This window comes from Bubalus bubalis, chromosome 11 (genome assembly GCF_019923935.1).
Source record: "Bubalus bubalis isolate 160015118507 breed Murrah chromosome 11, NDDB_SH_1, whole genome shotgun sequence".
Classification (NCBI taxonomy): Eukaryota; Metazoa; Chordata; class Mammalia; order Artiodactyla; family Bovidae; genus Bubalus; species Bubalus bubalis.
Window position 1 is genome coordinate 674,434 of NC_059167.1, and position 22,400 is coordinate 696,833.

Genomic DNA, 22,400 nt, shown 5'->3' on the forward strand with positions numbered 1-22,400 from the left:
TATCTTAAAATGTACCAATTTTCAAATACAGATTTAAGGGCATTTTCAAAGGTAGAATAAAAAAATAAGGAACTTAAAAAAAAAGATGAAAATAGAGCAAAAGTCAGATAACAGGAAAGTGAAATAGATGATGTAGAAATCTGGGCTGAGATAGTCATTGTAATTATGTCTTAAATTTAACCCTGAGGTTACTAAGAGATAGATAGAAAGGGAAAATTCTTTGGCCTACATAATTTGTATTTTTTTTCCTAGAGGAAAAGCATATAAGTTCGTGTAGAGCTGTAGCTTTCAAGCTTTTTGGACTATTATGCATAGGACAAAATAGGTATGTTTTTGTACGGCAATTCAGTATGTGTGTTTATGTATGTATGTATGTATGAAACAGAAACAGTATGTACAGACACACACGCTTCTCCCACTAACGTTTGTGCAGCATTTGTTATCTGCCAGGCCTTCCTTTGAATCCTTACGTTAATTTCTTTAATTTCTGAAATCTCCAGACCATATGATGTAAGAACTGTTACTGTCCCTAATGACGAGATCGAGGCACAATTGTGTTACCTCTTGTGCCCGGGGATACACAGTTTGTACTTCCCTGGTGGCTCAGACGGTAAAGAATCTGTCTGCAGTGCAGGAGACCTGGGTTCACTCCCTGGATTGGGAAGATCCCCTGGAGAAGGGCATGACTACGCACTCCAGTATTCTTTCCTGGAAAATTCCATGGACAGAGGAGCCTGGCAGGCTATAGACCAGGGGTAGCAAAGAGTCAGACATGACTTAGTGAATAAACTTTCACTTTCTTTCACACAGTTATTGAACAGCATATCTAGGAATCAAAGCTGGGCAGTCAGGCATCAGAGTCTTATGTTCTTAACCATTGTTCTGTACTGCCCTCTTTTTTTTCTCTCATGTGCTTAGACTTTTTACATTCACGTGTACCTACACATGTATACCTAACACAGTAACCTCAGATATGCAGATGACACCACCCTTATGGCAGAAAGTGAAGTGAAGTGAAGTCGCTCAGTCGTGTCCAACTCTTTGCGACCCCATGGACTGTAGCCCACCAGGCTCCTCAGTCCATGGGATTTTCCAGGCATGAATACTGGAGTGGGTAGCCTTTCCCTTCTCCAGGGAATCTTCTTGACCCAGGGATCGAACCCAGGTCTCCCGCATTGTAGGCAGACACTTTACTGTCTGAGCTACCAGGGAAGCAAACAAAAGTTCTGAACACTTTTGTCATCCTGGAATGACATATTCTATAGCACCGTGGTCCATGTCAGGTGTTGCTTACTATGCACGTGTGAGTGTGTGTAAGAATGAGTGTGTGTGTGTGTGAGTATTCTAAAATGGAGATAAAGATAGAAAAATAGAGAGATGGCAATGGTGGGGAGAGACAGACACACAAACTTGTGAAGCCTGATGTGAACTAGGACTGGATTTCTATATTTAAGAGGAAACAGCATTATTTGTTGGGGTTTCTGGAAAGGTTTCCCTGCAAAGCCAAATAATGTTCCTAATTTGTCAGGTTCTATAAACTCATATTTTAGGGATTTGTCCCATAGACCTGAAATTTTGCCTTTTATCCTAGCAATTTCATACCTTAGTGAAGAAGAACTAAAGAGCCTCCTGATGAAAGTGAAAGAGGAGAGTGAAAAAGTTGGCTTAAAGCTCAACGTTCAGAAAACTAAGATCATGGCATCCGGTCCCATCACTTCATGGCAAATAGTTGGGGAAACAATGGAAACCGTGAGAGACTTTATTTTCTTGGGGCTCCAAAATCACTGCAGATGGTGACTGCAGCCTTAAAATTAAGACGCTTGCTCCTTGAAAGAAAAGCTATGACCAACCTAGACAGCATATTAAAAAGCAGAGACATTACTTTACTGACAAAGGTCTGTCTAGTCAAAGCTTTGGTTTTTCCAGTAGTCATGTATGGATGTGAGAGTTGGACTATAAAGAAAGCTGAGCACCAAAGAATTGATGCTTTTGAACTTTGGTGTTGGAGAAGGCTCTTGAGAGTCCCTGGACTGCAAGGAGATCCAACCAGTCCATCCTAAAGGAAATCAGTCCTGAATATTTATTGGAGGGACTGATGCTGAGGCTGAAGCTCTTAATACTTTGGCCACCTGATGCGAAAAACTGACTCACTGGAAAAGACCCTGATGGCTGGGGAAGATTGAAGGCAGGAGGAGAAGGGGACGACAGAGGGTGAGATGGTTGGATGGCATCACCGACTCGATGGACCTGAGTTTGAGTAAACTCCAGGAGTTGGTGATGGACAGGGAGGCCTGGTGTGCTGCAGTCCATGGGGTTGCAAAAAGTCAGACACAACTGAGCAACTGAACTGATACCTCCACATGTTCATGAAACACTTTTTAGTATATTCAGTTCTTTTTTTAGTACTTTCATTCCAAAATGCCCATTGAACCCAATAAATTGGTATTTTTGTCCACTAACAGGTCATAGCCCACAGTTGAAAAAAACTGATCTAGAGAGACTGGAGTGGGGAAGGCAGGTGGATTGATTGTCAGTGTCTGGGACATGTCACATGTGGAAAGGTAGAAATCTTTTCTCAAGTTAAATCATATATGAGGAAGGGATGTGGCCAGACATTGTAATCAGTTCTTACGTAGTTGAGGCAGGTTACAAAGCAGTGGCCAGAGAGAGACGACACCAAGTTAAGATACTTTCCTTTTCCACAGTGGTGGCAGCTAAGTTTCCTGAGCTAGTGTCCCTAGGGAATGTTGTCAGGCGTCATATGTAATCCCACATTAGAAGGATTGGGGATTTCCCTGGTGGCTCAGATGGTAAAGAAAGTGAAAGTGAAGTGAAAGTCGCTCAGTTGTGTCCAGCTCTTTGCGACCCCATGGACTATTCAGCCACGGGATTCTCCAGGCCAGAATACTGGAGTGGGTAGCCTTTCCCTTCTCCAGGGGATCGTCTCCACCCAGGGATTGAACCCAGGTTTCCTGCATCACAGGTGGATTCTTTACCAGCTGAGCCACAGATGGTAAACAATCTGCCTGCAATTGAGGAGACCCAGGTTCTATCCCTGAGTCAGGAAGATTCCCTAGAGGGGGGCACGGCAACCCACTCCCAATATTCTTGCCTGGAGAATTCCATGGAGGAGCCTGGCAGGCTACAGTGTGCAGGGTTGCAAAGAGTCAGATTTGACTGAGTGACTAACACTGCTTTACTTCCTAAGAGTGATTTCTGCATGAAAGCCCACTGTCCCCTCTGAAGGGGAAAGGCTTGGTGCGCTCTCACTCTGCGCTGGGTTGTCATTGTTAGTTTCTCTCCCTAAAGACGTCTTCACCTGTAAGTCAGGATTGTCAACGGAGAAGGGTATTTGGCTGTATGCTACAGAGGTTTTGCTTTGTTTGTTCTCTATTTTTGTTTTTCACACATTCAACATTGAGTTTCTCCAATGTACCAGCTCCAGAATTTGCTAATGATACAAAGTGAGTAAAACCAGACATAGTCCATGGATTTGTGGAATATGCAGTCCAGTGAAAGCCACACAGTGAGGCAATCACACAAATAAATGAAAACTCCTGTTTCTGACCATTTCTGTGACAGAGTGTTAGGAGAGTATAAAATTAGAGGAGCTGTGTTAGTCTGGGAAGTCAGGAGAGGCTGTTATGTCTGAAGGAGTGAGTAAATGATGGTGAGAAGTGGAGAGAGGCAGGGAGAGGCAGGTAGTTTAGGCTACATTAAGGATTCTCATTATCTTAGGAGTCGTGGGAAATCAAGTGTTTTGAGCCAGAAGGGTTATTTTTTTAATCAGCAATTTAGATGACAACACAAAAGGTATGTTTACTAGATGAGGATGAATGCAGACTTAGAGGAGGAGTTAGTATGGTTGATGGTTAAGTCACTGTTTAACAAGATTCCAGTGTTCTGGAAGGGGAGAGCGGGGTGAACTCCAGGAACACTGACTGTGACCGCCGAGTTAGTGGCGTCTCTCTGCGATTACATCATTGGTACTTGCGGTTCATCAGAAAAAGCTTGTTCAAGTGGAAGATCATTTTAAAAGGATATATAAATATGTACTTTGAACATACTACTTTTCACTTAAAACATATAAATACATATTCATTTTGCGTGTAGGCACAAGAATCTTTGAAAGTAAGTTCTCAAACAATGGTTTGCATAAACCACACTTGTAACGCATCATCTAAAATCAGATTTCCAGTTCTTTAAAGTGAGAACCAGATACATTTGAAGTAATCTGGATACAAAGCTTTTTCCCTGAGCCTTTTATGGTTGTTTCACCCATGCCTACTTTTGTGACAGTTCCTTTTGTTTTTTTCCCCCAAGTGTCTTGCTTTTTCTAGTTCTTTTAAAGCTTTTAACCTCATTTTTTCTCTTTTCTTTCACATTTACATTTCTGTGGCTTACGTAATATGTAATTAAATTATGTAAGAACAGCATGCACCGCAGGCACACGCCAGCAAGGCAGTGCCTGTCAGTGGCTCTCGGGAAGCAGAGCAGCAGGGGAGACAGCGGCGCGGGAGAGCTGGCTGAGGGCATCGGGCTGCCGCGCTGTCTTACGGGTGGAGAGGCGAGTGCCGCTAGTGTTGGGAGCTGTTTAAGTGGCAGTCACCAGGAGCGCTTCTGCAATATGTGTGTGTGTGTGTGTGTGTGTGTGTGTGTGTGTGTGTGTGTGTGTGTGTATTAAAGAGATAGTTCCAGTACAGAAGTTACAAGATTGGAATAAACCCAAAGTGTGGCATGACTGGTAAGCCAGAGTGTACAATGTATAGGGTTTAAAGCAGCATTAATGAAAGTTTGAGTGGCAGAAAACAGTGATCTCACTGAGTGTAAGCATTCAGATCCCAGTGGGAACAGTGTGTTCTGGGTGAGCACGTGACTGAAGGAGTTAATCCAGAGGCCATCTAGTTCTTAACTGTTTTCTCTAGAACAATGCGTGTAAACATAGACAGATTCTCCTTGCATTTAATCATACGGCATTGTAAACTGATTGCATCCATAGACGGACCATAAAAATGTTTGTTTTTTTTTAACAAATTGATCAGATTTTAATGCCAGTACTTCCTGAAAAATTTTAATGAATTCAGATTTTACAAATAAAGTGAAGAGATCTGTTTAATTGTGCTCAAGATAAATTTCAGCAAGAAAGCTGCTTTTGTTTAGCTTGAAAAAGTAGTTGAATTTGTGCAGCAGCTTTCGATGTGACAGCATGCATGTCATCTTGCTCTAAAACCATCAGTCTGCTTTAACTTCTGTTGGTCATGACGCACGCCAGAAGCCTGGTTCATCACGACCACTGTGCCGATGGAGTCAGAGTCACACCCGTGGAAAAGCAGACTGAAACCTAGTCTGAGGAACTAGACGTTTCCCCTGGACACTGTGCTTAGCTCATCTTACGTGATTTCTTTTATCATCAAGCCATTGAGACCATTGTCAACAAGGTTTGCAACATTGTACTGTCTATGTCTGGTAGAATAGGATGCTGAATCCATATTTCAGTTTGAGCAGAAATGACTTTCATAATATATCTGTAGTTTGCCCCCAACCTATGGAATTCCTCCTGCAGCTTGGAAAAAGCTTATGTGGTTGTCTTGATCCAGTCTTCTCCTTGGAAACAGCTACTATAACCTGTCGGTATGGGAGCACACAGCAATGTCTGTCGAGCCTTAAAATGAAAGATATACCTCATTCATATGGTCATAGGTATCTGTCAAGCAAAGACAGGAATTAATCCTTGTCATTGTTTTTTTTTTTTTTTTTGACCATGCAGCTTGAGACTGAACCCAGGGCCTCGGCAGTGAAATCTCAAAGTCCTAACCATTAGACCACCAGGGAATTCCCATTCCTAGTTGTCATTTGTTTTTTGAATGTAGTTAGTTAGTGTGGTCACTCAGTCATGAGACCCTTGCAAACCCTGTGAACTGTAGCCCGCTAGGCTCTTCTGTCCCTGGGATTCTCCAGGCAAGAATGCTGGAGTGGGCAGCCATTCTCCAGGGGATCTTCCCAGCCCAGGGATCGAACCTGGCTCTCCCACGTACCGACTGAGCCGCCAGAGAAGGCCTTTTAGAGTTTGCTTTCCCTCGGTCTAATATGTAGAACTTCAACGTCATCTCATCAAGCGCTGCTAGACTTGATCTCTGGAAAACCAGTGAACTCCATGTCTTCTTGTGCTGACATGGTTGACAGAGTATCTTGGAAAGGCCCTTTCTCTGGAGAAACTGATAAGATCAGAGCACTGCACAGGCTTCTGTGAAGATTGCTGGCAGTACATCTGAAGCCATTTCATGTTGATGCAGAGATTAGAGTTATGCTGAAGCCTGAAGCTTTGTCTCTTGACCCAGGCTGCAGATCCCAGCTGTGTTGCCAAGCATCTGTTTTAGGGGCTCCATCTGAGCAGCAAGTGCTATTGTTTACCTTTTTTGGCCAGAAGAGTTTTCGCCATTGGTTGCTTTTTACATTTTCCAAAAGATGCTTTCAAAATAGGCTTTACCACCATCAGCACACAGCGAGCAAAGCCAGGAGTCGGCTTCACCACAGGGCAGCCATTCATCTCACTGGAGACTAAAAGGAAGTGATATTACCGCCAGGTTCAGTTGCAGGGGCCCCTCTTAAAACACTGGAAGACCCGTAGGTGGTTCTGGACCGGATGGCACTCTTCCGCGGGAGGACTCCTTCCCTCCTTCCTCGGCACTAACCTGCAGACCCGCTCAGTCAGGACAGGTGGCTTCTTCAAGGTCCCTCCAGCAGTGAATGTTTTCTTCCTCCTTTGCAATGTGATCAGCAACCTTATGGCCGCTTCAGAAAGCAGGGCTGTTTGGAGGCAACTCTTTTTTTTCTTAAGCAGTCTACTCAAAAATAAGATCTTGTTTGCCTGAAATATTTGTTGTTTGAAACATTGTAAGGCACTTCTTGAATTTTATTGCCGTAAGCATCTATTGGCATATCATGTGATAGAAGTACCATAGCTTTAGTTAATCATGGCAGTTATAGAAGTAAAAGCTGAAGACTTGCGAGCATCAGCATACTTTTTTCCCCTGACAGTTTCCTGACAGATTAAAAATAATGCTAATGGCAGGATGTGTCTTTAACGCATTGGAAAACTTGTGGTTATCATCACACGGCAAGGAGGATGACTGCTTATTATTTGACCATGCAGTGTGTAACGGGCATTAAGGATGATTTTATATTATTTTCCCACCTACATTAGCATCCGATGCTATCTCACTGTCATTTGAAGTGAAATTTGACATTGTTTAAAGGAATACAAAAAAAAAATCAAAGAAGAGTTATTTCCAAATGCACAGTGCACCTCAAGGGAACCTCCTAGTGGTACAAACTCTTAACATCGTTTGCTTTTAGATTGGCTTAGCGAGTAAGGACGTTTTGCTTAGATGAGATGGTGTGACTGTATTTGTAATATTTAAAAGATTAGAGAAGATGAATAATATTCTGTTTTGTAAGTCCAGAAGGTGTAAGGACTAACTGATGAATATTGTAGAAAGGCCTCTTTCCACTCAAGGTAAGGCACATTTTTGAATATTTAGATCCCCCCCATCCACAAAATGGTCTACTTTACAAAACTTCCTCCACTTGGAAGTATTAGTACTGTGTCTTTGCTACCATGCAAACAGCTGACCTGTATTGTGGCTTCTATTTAATGTCTGGTTCCTCATTTCTTAGTCTGTGAGCTCATTCACTTTAGGGAGGTTGCTGGAGCGCTGCTCGAAACGGGGTCTTAGGAGTCGGGCCAGAGGGGCGGCTGTGACCTTGAGCCAGGGGCCCAGTTCTCCGTGCTCCATTTCCTCACCTGTAAAGTGGGGGTCACCCCTCACCCTCTCAGGGTGCTGTAGGAGTCTCAGGAGTTTGTCTCTGAAGTGCAGACCCTCTAAAGTGGAGGTCACCCCCTCACTCCTTCGTGGGGGTGCTGTGGGAGTCTCAGGGTTAGTCTCTGAAGAGCAGACCCTCAGCAGGTCGGTGCTCACACCCTGCGTCTGTCTGCCATGTCGGCAGCACCTGGGCTGAAGGACACACGAGCACTGGGAAGGAGTTCATGGCCATCTTCCCATGATGTTGTAGAAAGATTTTCTTTGTTGGAGAAGACAGACGGGTAGCAATTTCTAAGGACCATAACAGTCTGGAGACAGGAATCTCAGCACAGAAATTTAGGGCAGGTGCCTTGTGTGTGTAGGGGAACACAAAAACATGGTCCTTCTAGAGGACTTGACTTTCTTCCGGATTTCTGTGGAACCTTATTCCATGGAAGATGTAGTAAGTACTCATTAGAATATTCTCCAGCTTCATTTCACTGCTTCTGAATGGATTGTTAGGTTCTAACAATGCTTTGACTTTTTATTTTTTGGTTCACTTCTGCCTTACTAAACTTTCAATCTGTAATCATTTTATTTTCGATACAAGACACAACCCATTTGTTAACTTTTTCTATAGTCCAGGGTATGTTCAGTTTGTTTATGGTATAGATTTTATTAAAATCCGCACCATCCAATTTCTAGTACTCATGAAGAATGTCTGTTTTTAAAAAGACAGCACTTACGGTTAGTTGTGTAGTGCTTTCATTTGAATCAGCTCTGCCACTTTTTACCCAAGTACTCTGGCCACATCCTTTCGGTAATTCCATTTTGCACTTCTCTCTGCAGAATGGGGTTACTGAAAGCACCAACCTCACTGGCTGTTGAGCGAGCGAGGCACTGTATGGAGTGTGTTTAGCATAGAGCCTGCATCGCCTAGTCCTTAGTGAGTGTCTTCCCTCCCTTCTAAGGAATGTTACCACCGTTCTCTGTCCATCATATATCACGAGTCAGCACTCATTTACTTCCTCACGTCCTGAACCAAATGACGTCCCCGGCGAAGAGCCCATCCCTTTGCTGTTGCTGTTCAGTCGCTCAGTCGTGTCTGACTCTCTGTGACCCATGGACTGCAGCACGCCAGGCCTCCCTGTCTTTCACCATCTCCCAGAGCTTGCTCAAACTCATGTCCATTGAGTCGGTGATGCCATCCAACCATCTCATCCTGTCGTCCCCTTCTCCTCCTGCCTTCTGTCTTTCCCAGCATCAGGGTCTTTTTCAGTGAATTGGCTCAAAGCATCAAGTGGCCAGAGCATTGGAGCCTCAGCTTCAGCATCAATCCTTCCAATGCATATTTAGGCCCTTCCCTTAAAACTGCCTTATTTGTGGGTAGGTTAGAACAGGATTATATGCTAAACACTGTTGAGGTGTGGGCAGAGTCTGAGGAAGCACGGGTCTGGATCAGAACTTAGACCAGCTCCAGAAATGGTCTTGATGAAAGCACTTCAGAGTGGGACTGGTCTCAACCATCCCAGGAGGTGTTTGCATTTTGAGAAGGGAATAAACTTTATACCCTGTAGGGGTGAACTGGGGACCTACTCCTTCCCTTTATCAGTTTTTTGGTCTGCCTTCTTCCTCCTCCTTCCTCCTGACCTTTCCCTGCTTCTCTAGGTGAATAAGCACAGATATCTGCTCTGGGCACAGGATCCAATATGGCCCCAATGCCTCCACATAGAGCGGAGTGGCCCTGTACACAGGATTTTCCCAGCTGAGCCCAAACTTAGGGAACATGTGGCAAGGTTCACCTACTAACTTCTGAACTGCTGTTCAGAGCTGTAAAGGGGATTCTGTTGGTATTGCTTGCTATTTAGAGTCTTTTACAGGCTTCCCTGGTGGCTCAGACGCTAAAGAATCTGCCTGCAATGCAGGGGAGAGACACCCAGGTTTGATCCTTGGGTCAGGATCTGAAGATCTCTTTTGTTTGTACAAGGTCAGCTTATGTTGCTTTAGACTTTTTAAAATAAGTATAGAGGAGTACTTGAGATACTTGATTCATATGTGTGTATGAGACTTTTTTTTTTTTTTAGATTCTTGTTAAGAACTATTTGTATTTGTTTACAGCAGTAGCAAAACCTAGAGGTTTTATGTAACGTCTGCAATGTCCTGGTTGCTCAGAATTGGACTGTGGTTAATTGGCCATGATAACAGTTGTTTCCTACAGCTGAGCACCCTGAGGCGAGAAGAGCGGTAAAAGGGTGAAAGCCTCCCTTCGTCAGCAGGAGTGAGATACCTGCGTCTGAGGGTTAGACCTAGAGATGTCTGGCATAAACTTGAAGAAAGGTGTAAAAGAACTATCAGAAACGGCACTAAGGGTCCTTTTTCATCCAGAGAATGTTCCTCTGTGCACTGTTAACCTTCAGTCTGCACTCAGTTACCACTCTGCCTGGGTACCCTTTTAATAATCTTCTGATTTTTTTCTTTTCATTTTCAGCTTACGGAAAGGTGTTTCTTGTGCGTAAAGTAAGTGGCCACGATGCTGGAAAGCTGTATGCCATGAAAGTTCTGAAGAAGGCCACCATAGTGCAGAAGGCCAAGAGCGCGGAGCACACGCGGACGGAGCGGCAGGTGCTGGAGCACATCCGGCAGTCGCCCTTCCTGGTGACGCTGCACTACGCCTTCCAGACGGAGACCAAGCTCCACCTCATCTTAGGTGAGTGCCGCTCCTCGGCTCACTCCGGCTTGCCACGCACACTCTGGGCCCTGAGTTGTAACCTGCCCAAAGGGTGGCACACTTCAGACTTAGAAGAGGAGTCTTGGGACTTCCTGGTGGTCCAGTGGTTAGGACTTTGCCTTCCAAACAGGGAGTGAGGGTTTGACCCCTGCTCGGGGAACTGAGACCCCACATGCCTCACGGCCAAAAAAACAAGAACGTGAGCAACAGAAGCGATATGGTGACACGTTCAACACAAGCTTTAAAAATGGTCCACATCAAAACAAAAAAATCTTCAAAAAACAAAAGAAGAGATGAAATCTTTTGACTTCCGTTCTTCTCTCCATGGTGGCATTTCCTTGAACATCCGGAATTGCTCTGGATTTGGGACCTCCTGGCCTGAAGAAATTTGTGGGCCTCTTTTTCACACTCCTTTTTAATCTTGAACACGGGAGTCATTTGGGTGGCTGCCTCCCTGGGCGGTAAATTCTATTCAAATGTGAGGAGCTGAATGGGAAAGTGGGCCACAGCTCTCAGGAACGTACAGGTGTGGGCCAACAAGGGTATATTTATGGAAATCAGTAATTAGGAAAAAGAAAAGATTTTTCTTAGAGATGCTTTGCTTTTCTAGTGAAAAGCCTGGTTTTAAGGGAGAGCCCCACAAGTCATCAGTACTCTGCTCACTCCCGTTCCCACCCACAGACGCTGTCTGAATCCTTTCCTTTATGGACTGCAGCCCGCCAGGCTCCTCTGTCTGTGGAACTTTCCAGGCAAGAATACTGGAGTGGGTTGCCATTCCCTTCTCCAGGGGATCTTCCCAAACCAGGGGATCAAACCCTGGTCTCCTGCATTGCAGGCAGATTCTTTACCACTTGAGCCACCAGGGAAGTCCTGTCAGATAGAGTTGGACTGCTGTGAGTATGTGGACTTCAGAAATGTCCCCTGTGCAGATTTGAAATCTGGCCAGATTTCTTTTCAGAAAAGTTGTACCGTCCTCTCTTCCTGCTGGAAGTAAATGGCAGTACTGCTAGAGTTACTCTCCTCCATCATAGAATATATCTTCTGCTACCCTTGTAGTGCCATCCTTGTGAGAACTTGCACTTATGTATTATAATACCCTGGTACTGATCTCCTGTGAGGATTAAGTGAGGTGGAATTTCACACACAGTGCTCTGTGAGGATAGCCGGCTCTCGTCCCTTCGGTGTGCTGGCCCTCTGCTTGGTGGAGTCCTAGTTATCACTAACCCCCACAGCAGCCCTGCCTCTCATTAGAGGTGCTGAGGTGCTGGAAGCTGCATTTCCTGCAGTCACTTATCTTGTATAAGCTTGAGAATAAAGATCTGAACTCAGATCTGAATCATGAAGTCTGTCTAACAGTGCCCCTTGTTTTCTCCAATTATTAGTGATACAAATAGACTTTTTAATATATATTTGGCAACTTTATCAAATGCTCTCATTTTGAAAATTATACTTTTATTAATGCTGTCTATAATTGCATTCATGTTTTGAGGCCCAGTTTGCAGTGTTTAGCATCCCCTAAACCATCCCAAATCTTCTGTACCCGCAGGCCATAGTCTCCCTGTCTGGTCAGGGTCCCGACTCCAGCGACCATCTGCGTGGTGTCTCAGGCCTTCATTCTCCTCCTGCGTGTATCTGTTCAGCTTTGCTGTTTTCTGATTTTTAAATAAAATTCCTTCTGTATTTTTCCCCAGTAGCGTGTAGTGGACAGGGCATCGTAATACAATGGTTTCAACATTTTTAGCAGCCGAACCCTTCCCTCAAGTGCAAACACAAACCTTCAACTGGAAAACAGATAGAAATGAGGAGCGGGGCTTGAGTCTGAGTCTCAAAGCACAAACCCTATAGTTTATTTCTGGTCCTCCCCCAGTCACAATTGACATGGAAGCCTCAGGGAGTCTAGGAAGACTCGCTATAAATGATCTTCTTGTTCAGTGAACAAGATTTTACAATAAACTGGCTCATGACAGTTAAATCAGATGCCTGAGCTCATACAACCAGCGCGAGCCCTGAGCGGGAGAGCCGGACTCCTGGGCTCTGCGCCCGCTGCCCGCCCGCAGCCTCTCCTCTGCTCCCTGACGTGCTGTGCTCCAAGTTGTTCATTGTAAATGCTGCACTATTAACCTCAAAGTAGATGAGTGGAATATTTTGGTTTTGATTAAAAAACAGTCCTTGATAATGTTGCTCTTTTTGTTGTTGCTTCTTTGTTACTTTTGCTCTTTGTCAGTGGCCCACAAATAAATGAATACAAACCCAAATGAGAGAGCCCATCTCTTCTGGCAGCTCAAGAGCAGAATGTAGAGTGGACCGTGGCCTTGTCCCTCGTAGGTGAGGCAGGCAGCGCATTTGGAAGGCCTGCCTTCTACCTCCTCTCCCTGCAGATGCCTTTACTCTCCTCTTTGTGCGTGTTTGTCGTTGCTATTTGACTTTAAAGACAAAACTTTTCAGAAATCTTGAACGGGACTTTATTAAACTTTTTTCATTTTTGTTTTTTCTGGTTCTGTTGTTTGTTTGCAGTGCTTGGAACGCATGCTAGGTCAGTCTTCCAAATACGGTCTCAGTCTGCCAGGGCCATCATGACGAAATATAAGACCGGGTGGCTTACTGAGCAGAAGTTTCTTCCTTCTCGGTTCCAGTACCTGGACGTCCCGCACCACGGCACCAGTGGGAGTTTGCCGTGCGGGCCGTGAGGGAGGGCCTGGCCCAGCCTCGCCCCGGCTCGCGGAGGCCCCTCTGACCACGCCTGCACATGGCTGACCCTCTGCAGTGTTGCTTTTTGTGTTCAGGTTTTCTCTTCTGGTGAGGACTGGATTAGAGCTTACCCCGATGGCCTCACTTTAACAACCTAGTTGCCTCCTTAAAGGCCCGACACCAGTACAGTCACATTCTGAGGTTCTGCGGCTAAGACTTCAACGTGTGCATTTGGGGGAGACCGTTTCAGCCCGTAACTGTCTTTAAAGGTGTGTTGATTAACTTTATCTAGGTTTTGTGTACTGTTAGAGATTAATAGCAAGAGTTCATATGTCAAGCAAGCTTTTCAGGGATCCAGCTGGCTGACCTTTGTTCTGATGAATAAACAAACATTATAGACCCTTTAAAAACCTTCACTGTTACCGCAGAAGCAGATACATGCATGTAGAAACTGTAGCAAAACAAAAACAAGAAAGCATTTTCAGGATGAGGGTTTCCTTCCTGACACCTCTCTGTCACCGCCTCAGCGCGTCCCTCCAGGCCTTCGCGTCTGTGTGTCTGCATGCGTGTGCACTTTATTACGATGAAGTTGTCCTGTACAGGGATTGGTAACCAGCTTTTTTTCTTTTGATATATTAAGGATGTCTATCTTTCCTGGTTAATGAGTTTTCATTTCACTTAATATCTGGTGATACTCATTTGTCTGTTGCCACGTAACTTTAAAATTTCATTGCTTAAACAATAACGTGTTCTCTCGTGATGCTCTGGGTTGGCTGGACTTGCTCACGTGGTAGAGAGTGGAGGGCTGGCTGGGCTTGAGGGCTGAGCTGGTGTCATTCCCATGTCTGAAAGTTGCTGCTGCTCTGGCTGAGACCCTCTCTTCCTCTGCACGTGGCTCTCACCCCCCAGTGCGGCAGATCAGCTTCTTCCCATCGTGGCCGCCTCGGGGCGGCTCGTGCAGACAGCCAGGAGGGCGAAGGGAGGGGTCAGGAGGCGCTCTGAGGCCCTGAAGCTCACACAGCCTCACTTCCAGTGCAGAACCAGCCCAGGTCTAATGAGTAGGAAAGCAGGCTCGGCTTCTTGTCATGTCTTTTTTAAAAATAATATTTTTGTACACACATATATATATAATTGACATACAACATTATATATTACAGTTGGCATACAATATGACTGTAAATTAACTTCAGGTGTACAACATAATGATTTGATATTTGTATGTATTGCAGAACAGTCGCCGCAGTAAGCCTGGTTAACACCCATCACCACCCATAGTTATAGAATTATTCGTTGTTGTTGTGATGAGAACTTTGAGGGTCTACTCTTGTAGGAACTTTCAAATATGCAGTCCAGTGTTATTAACTATCGCCACTGCGCTGTGCGTTCCATTCCCGTAACTGGTTTGTTTTATGCCTGGAGGTTTGCCCTTTTGACTGCCTTCACACATTTCATCCATGCCCCAAGCTCCCACCTCTGGAGCTGTCTACTCTTTGTTTCTTCCTCTTAGATTCTGCATATAAGTGAGATCATATGGTACTTGTCTTTCTGTTTGCCTTATTTCACTTAGCGTAATGCCCTCAAGATTCATCCATGATGTTGTAAATGGCAAGACTTCATGTTTATGGCCAGATGATATTCCACTTCATGTGTGTGTAGAAATGCACACAGACATGCACGCACATAGCCCACATTTTCTCTGTTTGGTCGTTCGTTCATTAATGGACACTTAGGGTGTGTCTCTGTCTCCCGTTATAAGTAACGCTGCAGTCAGCATGAGGGCCCACGTGTCTTTTCAAGTTAGTGCTTTTGTTTTCTTCAGATGAACACTCAGAAGCCGGTTGCAGGATCGTATGGTGGCTCTGTTTGTAATTTTTTGAAGAAGCTCCATACCGCTCTGCATCGTGGCTGCGCCAGTTCACATTCCCACCAACTGTACACAAGGGTCCCTTCTCTCCGCATCCTCAGTGGACTTGCTTCATAATGTGGCGACTGCAAAGGCTTTGTGGCCGTCCACCACACAAGTTTGTGCTCACATTTCACTCATTGTCCCATAAAATCCTGTGCAGCTGGTTTGTTCAAACCAGGAGCACTCACTTGGTTGTCTGCTTGAAGTCCCTCAACCTGGAATGCTCCCTTTTTTATATCCTTGGTTTATTGATCTGAAAACATATAGTGACTTTAGCTTATTCCTCTGCTGAATTCCAGTATTTGGGAAATCGGACCTCAAGTCTTCATAAATGGACATTAGATATTTTTGCTGGAATACACCATATCACAGTGCAGAAACCGACGATCTGGTTGTTAGTGATGCTCAGACTAAATTACAGAGGTGCTCATCTGATCTGTTTGTAATAGAGTTATGTTTTTTTTTCCCTTGGAAGTGAAAATAATCTGTGATGTTTTGATACTTTATGGTTTTAACATTTAACACTTCATAATTCATTGCTTAAATCAACTGTTTCATTGTGAGTTACAAAATTGTTGTTGTGATGAGAATGTTAAAGGCTTACTCTCTCAGAAACTTTCAAATATGCAATCCAGTGTTATTAACTATAGTCACCCTGCTGTACATTATATCCCCATGACTGATTTATTTTATAATTGGAATTTTGAACCTTTTGACTAAAGGGTGATTTTTCTAAATCTGTCATTTCTTCTACATCTATTAGTTGGCATTCTTCTGAAAAAGTATGGCTTTGTCTCATCCACTGTAATTTTTTGTTTACCCTGAGATCCTGAGATATAGTTTCTAATGGAAAGACCAGATGCAGTCCCTTTAATTGCCAGTATTCAAAGAAAGAAGTTAAAGAACATTCAAATGGTGCTGTGTTTCAGGATCCCTGATAATCAGTTGTCTTCAGCTGTAACCAGAGGCGGCCTGCTCTGTACACTGCTCTGGCCTTTCTTGTTTTCACTTCACAGGGTATCCTGGGTTCACGCTTTATTAGTTTATAAAGCTCTTCCCTGTTCTTTTTTGTCTCTGCACAGGTTTCCATTCCACTCCGTAGCACACCCGATCAGTCCTCTAGGGTGGATCCTTGGGTGGTCTCCAGTCTTACCCTTTGATCCAGAGTACACAACTCGTGAATGTCATTTCCCACTTGCGTAGGAAAAAAGCTAGCCTTAATTCATGGGAAGAGGTTGCTCGATCTGTATTTTTGCATCTGTAACTTCACACATGCCTTTCCACAGGGGTTGTGCCCTTTACACTCCCACTAGAATTGTGTTAGAGTACCTGTTTCTCCACAAAGCATACTGTCAAACTTCTGGATGTTTGTCTGTCTCATAGATAGGTGGTGTCTCAGTGTAGAGCTGATTTGAATTTTTTGTGGGGTTGGACATATCTTCGCACGTTTAAAAGGTCCTGAGTCTTTCTCTGCACCTTGTCTGTCTGTCCCCTTTGCCCGTTTGTTTCCATCTCAGTTTTCTAGGAGCTTTGAGAGTAATCATTTGTAATAGTCACAGTAAATCCTTCCCTGTTTTCCACTTTTCTTTTGACTTTATGATGTTTTACCATGTAAAACTTAATTAAATTTATATGGAATAGAATTTGTTTAAAAAGATCTTTATGGCTTAGGGAGTTTAAGTCATAGTTAGAAAGATCGCACATTCCTGAGGTTGTAAGGAATTCACCAGTATTTTTCCAGTGCTTGTATGGTTTTATTTTTTGCATGGAGAACATCCCAACACCACACACTAAGAAGTCCAGGTTTACACTGACTTGAGGCGCTGCCTTTTACATATCTTAAATTCTCATATATATTCATGTCTTTCCTGACTGACTGACTTGTTCTGTTGAATCATATGCCATTACCATGTTCTAGTTTATCAGTTTTACAATATGTTTTAATACTCAGAAAGGCTAGACCCCCTTTGTCTTTCATGTCTATTATTTTTCAGAGTTTCGGGGGGTTCCGTCATGTTTGTTTACTTTGGATGTGAACTTTAGAATCAAATTGTCTAGTTTTGGAGGGGGACTTGTTCGGGTGTTTTTAATTGCAGTTGTCTTAAATTTTAAAAAAGTAATTTCGGGAGAATTGGTATTTGTATGATATTGGTTATTCCTGTTCAAGAACATGGTATGTCTTCTCATGTGTTGAAGTCTGCTTCTGACACCTTCAGGAGTGTTTTATTGTTTTTCTCCTATCCACGTTTCCTCAGTCAGTCTCAGATAGTCAGTCCACTGTTGCTGCTGTCAGGAGGGTCTTTTTTCCCACTGAATCTTCTGGCTGTTAGTTTCCATGCGTCCATCACCCTCTTGGTGTTTAGCCGCATTTGTGCCCGTGCTCACGCTGTCTCTCAGCCTGCGTGCAGCGTGCCGTTTGGTGGGTGTGGGCTTTCTTAGGCTCGAAGTTTTACTGAGGGAGTAGGTCGTGGAGATTTACAGTCATTCTTTCTGTTCTTTAAGATGTTTTGGGAGCAGACATGGAAATTCAGGTCCAGGTTGCCATCATGCTTCTACTAGGATTCATGGCTCACTGGAGATTACCAGGCTTGTTCCTTTGGGATAAAATTTGTCTGCTTGGCACAGGCTTCTCCAAATGATAAGGTTATTACATGTGAGTGTTATCTTGACAGATGCCATCTTTGACATTTGCCAGATGTGGTGCGCAGCATTTCCCTCAGAGCTGAGCTGTGCGCTGGTCTCCCACAGTGCGCTTTGTGTACTTGGAATCGCCTCCGTCCATTTGTATTCTGTGTGCTGTCCTCTAAAGCGGGGGCCAGCGGCGGCGGGCTCAGTTTGGTCTCTGGACTGTAATTTGTTGACCCTTGCAGTAAATGCATCTAAGTCACATCTATGTTTTTTTCTTTAAATTCTGTATCATTAATATCAGTTAGGCTTTGTTTTAATTTATATCTAATGGCATCATATAGATTGATGGATTTTTTTCTTTATATTTTTTTTAGCCTCTCCAAATCTTACAACGTGGAGCCCATTCCTCTTTTTATAACTTTTTTTTTTTTTATCTCTCTTTGCCTGCTTACAGCAAGGAATATAAACATTTTCATCTGTTCTCCTTCTCTCTCTTAAAACTCATATTCATTTCAGCTGTCAGTGGGAGGGAATTCTATGTGGAAAATAATCTGGGAAAACAATTTTTCTTTGCCGCTAAGTTATAATTTTGTCAAAACACCAGCTGATCTGTGACTGTGTAAACTGTCAGATTAATCAGTAGAATTCAGAAGACACTAAAGAAGCAAATCACGAAGGTCCTTATAAAGGTGATGCCGTGGAGCACTCTTGGCAATGAACGGCCCCCACCCGCCTTCCAGACAGTTCTGTCGTTGTGAGTCACCCTTTCAACAAGAGCTCAAAGGTATTTAAGACATTACAGTTTCACTTTCGAGTGTTAATTTCATCTCAGGAATTGCAGGGATGAGGCTACTTGCTGAGGCGGTGACAGTGAGAATGGTCCGTGATCCGTCTATAGCGCAAGCAAGACAGACCGTGACTGAAGGAGCTTCCTCACTAGACATGACTGACTTATAGCACTGATACATAGCTATGCCTCAGTCAGAACTTTCTGATGATTCTGATGCCCTGGAATGCATTTGCAAGAGGTACCATTAGAATGTTGAGCTAAAACCAGAAGAAAAATTGAGATGACTCCGGCATGACATTAAAAAGAAATTGCCTTCAGGTGTGTGTGATACATGGCGTGACGCCTGCTCCTGAGATTCAGGAGGAGTGAAAGGAGCAATCAGGCACCGTTCAGGGGAGGAAGCACTGGGGAGTGCGGACCGGACACGTGGGGTTGATGGACGCGAGGGGTCCCAAAGGAGGAGGAGAAGCTGTAGGAAGGAAGAATAAGATGGAGAGCAGGACCTGGCTGGGGATGAGGCGGTCCTGAATGATGGGGGATGTGGAATAATGACAGTTAGCTCTTTGGAAATTGCCACCATAAGAAATATGAACCAGAGAAGTTCTGAAGAGAATTTGAGATGAAAAGGCTAAATGACTGGAGATGGGTCAGAGCGTTACTAGATTTAAGTAGGTGTTTGGAGGGTGAAAGTGAAGCAGAGAAGCTTTCTTTGGACGCAGGAGACCCAGGATTTAGCCCTTCTTTCTGTCGGTTTAGTGGCCACTTCCTCTCCTGCCATCAGATTTCCATGCGTTTGCGTGAACAAGGTGGAGCCTTGGAAAGCGGGCCATGTCCTTGCGTGGTTGCCCTGCATCCTCATCGGAGAATGATGCCGTCACGTAGAAAGCGGGCCAGGTCCTTGCATGGTTGCCCTGCATCCTCAGTGGAGAATGATGCCGTCAGGTCGTGTCTGCAGTTTTCAGTGATGCTCCAAGGCTCAGTGTCTCCAGTGGACTCCAGTTTCTCCATCTGTTAACAGAAGCATGTGTAACTCTGACAGTAGGGCTTCCCTGTTGGTCTGGGGGTTAAGAGTCTGCCTGCCTGTGCAGGGGACGGGTGCATCCCTGGTCCAGGAAGATTCCCCGCGCCGCAGCCACGTGGCCCCTGTGCCATATCCACCGACCGCGCAGGCCGCAACCACTGAGGCCTGAGCCTGGGGCCCATGGGCCGCGGCAGGAGGAGCCACCATTCACCACAGCTAAGACCCAGAGCAACCAAAAATAAATACATTAAAAAAACAGAACCATGACCAGTAGAGAGGTTGAACATGAAGTCAAGTTAGATACGCAGAGGTCTTAAGTAGCTGGAACTATCCTCAGCTAACTAACAATGTATGTTTCTTCTCAACAAAGTGAATTTTTCCATGTTCTTAATGCCCTGATACAGTGATGTTAATAGTGTGATTAGAAAAACTTGTTGCAAATATTTAGAGGTGACGTTGAACACTTAATTTTTTTTGTTTTGAAATATAAATAATATGTATTCTAAAATCAGTAATTTTGATTGAAAACAGATGTTGTTTGTCCTAATGTTAATTCCATAAGATATAGTTGCTTTAGTCCTTTGGACTGCAAAGAGATCAAAACAGTCAATCCTAAAGGAAATCAGTCCTGAATGTTCATTGGAAGGACTGATGCTAAAGCTGAAGCTCCAACACTTTGGCCCCTGATTCAAAGAACTGACTCATTGGAGAAGACCCTGATGCTGGGAAAGATTGAAGGCAGAAGGAGAAGGGGACGACAGAGGATGAGATGGTTCAGTGGTATCACCTACACAATGGACATGAGTTTGAGCAAGCTCTGGGAGTTAGTGAAAAACAGGGAAGCCTGGTATGCTGCAGTCCGTGGGGTCTCAAACAGTTAGTTGGACACAACTGAGCGACTGAACTGAACAGATATTTGACATGTTATGTTAAAGTACCCAATTTGGTATATGTATATAGGGCTTCCCAGGTGGTACTAATAGTAAAGAACCTGCCTGCCAATGCAGAAGACATAAGAGACATGGGTTTAATGTCAGGAAGATCCTCTGGAGGAGGGCATGGCAACCCAGTCCAGTATTCTTGCCTGGAGAATCCCAAGGACAGAGGAGCCTGGCAGGCTATAGTCCATGGGGTCACGTAGAGTCAGATACAACTCAGCAACCAGGCACGCATGCCTGCAAGGCAGGTTATACAGGGTCTTTAGATACTAGACCCAAATGGACTTGGATTTAAATTTCAGCTTCATCTCTTAATAACTGTGACATCTTGAGCAAGTCACTTGGTTACGAGCATGATATACAAATTACTGATGTATCTATTGGTCTTTTCCACATAACACTACCCCAAATTAAATGGCTTTGACATAGCCGTTTGCGGGGACTCCCTCTAGGCTGGACCACTGAGGTGTTCACTGTGCTAGTCTCACTTTGCTCTTCTTGCAATATCCTTTCTCTTGGTTTGCAAACTGAAAAGTGTCTGTTTACTTTAGTAACATAAGGTTGTTTTAAACCCTAGGCTGTGCTGCTGTGGGGTGGAAGTTGCACTGCTCTGTCCATAAGTGAGTGGAGGCTCTGTTAGGCAGGATGACAGCCATCCCAAGATGCTGAGATTCTCTTCTTCAGAACTTGTGAGCATGGTGGGTTACATGACAAACAATTAAGAGAAGAAAGGTTGCAGATGGATTAAAGTTATTAGTCAGCTGACCTTAGAATAAGGAGATTATCCTGGATCATCCGGGTGGGCCCAGTGTAAGCACAGGGTCCATAAAAGTGGAGAGGAAGGGAGAAGAGGAGTCAGGTGGAGATGTGCCTGCAGGAGGGGTTAGAGTGACGTGATTTGGGGTGAGACGTGATTTGCAGCCTTGCTAGCTTGGGCGATGGAGGGAAGGGGCGGTGAGTCAAGGCACACGAGCCACTTCTTCGGTGCTGGAAAAGGCAAGGAAGCAGACTTGCCCCTGAACTCCCAGAATAAATGCAGCTCTGCAAGCACCTTGATTTTAGCCCAATGATACCCACACCAGACTTCTAATCTACAACATAAAATAATAAATGGGTCTTATTTTAGACCACCAAGACTAGTAATTTGTTATAGCTGCAGTGGAAGGAGAGCAGAGAGTAAGCAAGGAGCGAATCAGACATGTAGACCACTCTTTAAAGAACTTTTGCTGGGAGAGGAAAAGGAAAGGGAAGACGGGATATGCGGGATTTAGGGAGGATGCTCGTGTTTTAAAGTGGGTGAGATTTTGTGACTTTGAATTTTCACATTATTTATGTGATTTTTGTTGTTACTTTTATGCTTCTTAGAAACACACTCCAGCTACTGTCACATAAAAATCTTTAAAGCAATGTATTTGCATTTGAATAAAAGCAAGCTATCTCTGCAATTTTAAAACTTGAGGATTGCACTAAAATATCAATTATTTAAGAAAACTTCTCTTTTGCTTAATACTGACTAAAACTAATTAGACCCTGTGGTACTTTCTAGAAATATATGTTAAACATTTATAAGCTTTGAAATTATGCTTACATTGAGAGAGTAGATGTCAGGACACCATATATTTGAATTTTATTTTAAAATTATTATAATTAAATATGTCATTGTTTTTTAGTTCTATAAATTGTAACATATCTATAAATAATAACAGTAGTTAATAGTCATTTAAAAAAAATGCTCACTGTATGTTTGGCCCAAGTTTAACTCTAAATAGCTCATTTAATCCCCATGGCAGTCTTATGTGTGATGGAATTATTTGTATTCATATTTTATAGATACAGAGTATGAGCCATTCTGCATATAAAGATCATCACTTAGCAACTACAAATGAATTGAAATGTAAT

General features: G+C 43.8%; 1 protein-coding gene across 6 annotated transcripts in view; it reads left to right on the forward strand.

Moving 5' to 3' along the window:
* The window catches only part of RPS6KA5 (ribosomal protein S6 kinase A5), a 195,892-nt gene that overhangs the window by 71,555 nt on the left and 101,937 nt on the right, over nucleotides 1-22,400 (forward strand). For 5 of the 6 annotated variants that reach the window (XM_044924608.2, XM_025295082.3, XM_025295079.3 and 2 more), the window contains exon 3: nucleotides 10,291-10,509. In XM_044924608.2, coding sequence (XP_044780543.2) covers nucleotides 10,291-10,509 — 219 coding nt within the window. Of the gene's footprint in view, nucleotides 1-10,290; nucleotides 10,510-22,400 lie in introns of those variants that run through there. The other variant, XM_025295083.3, reaches the window with a different exon arrangement.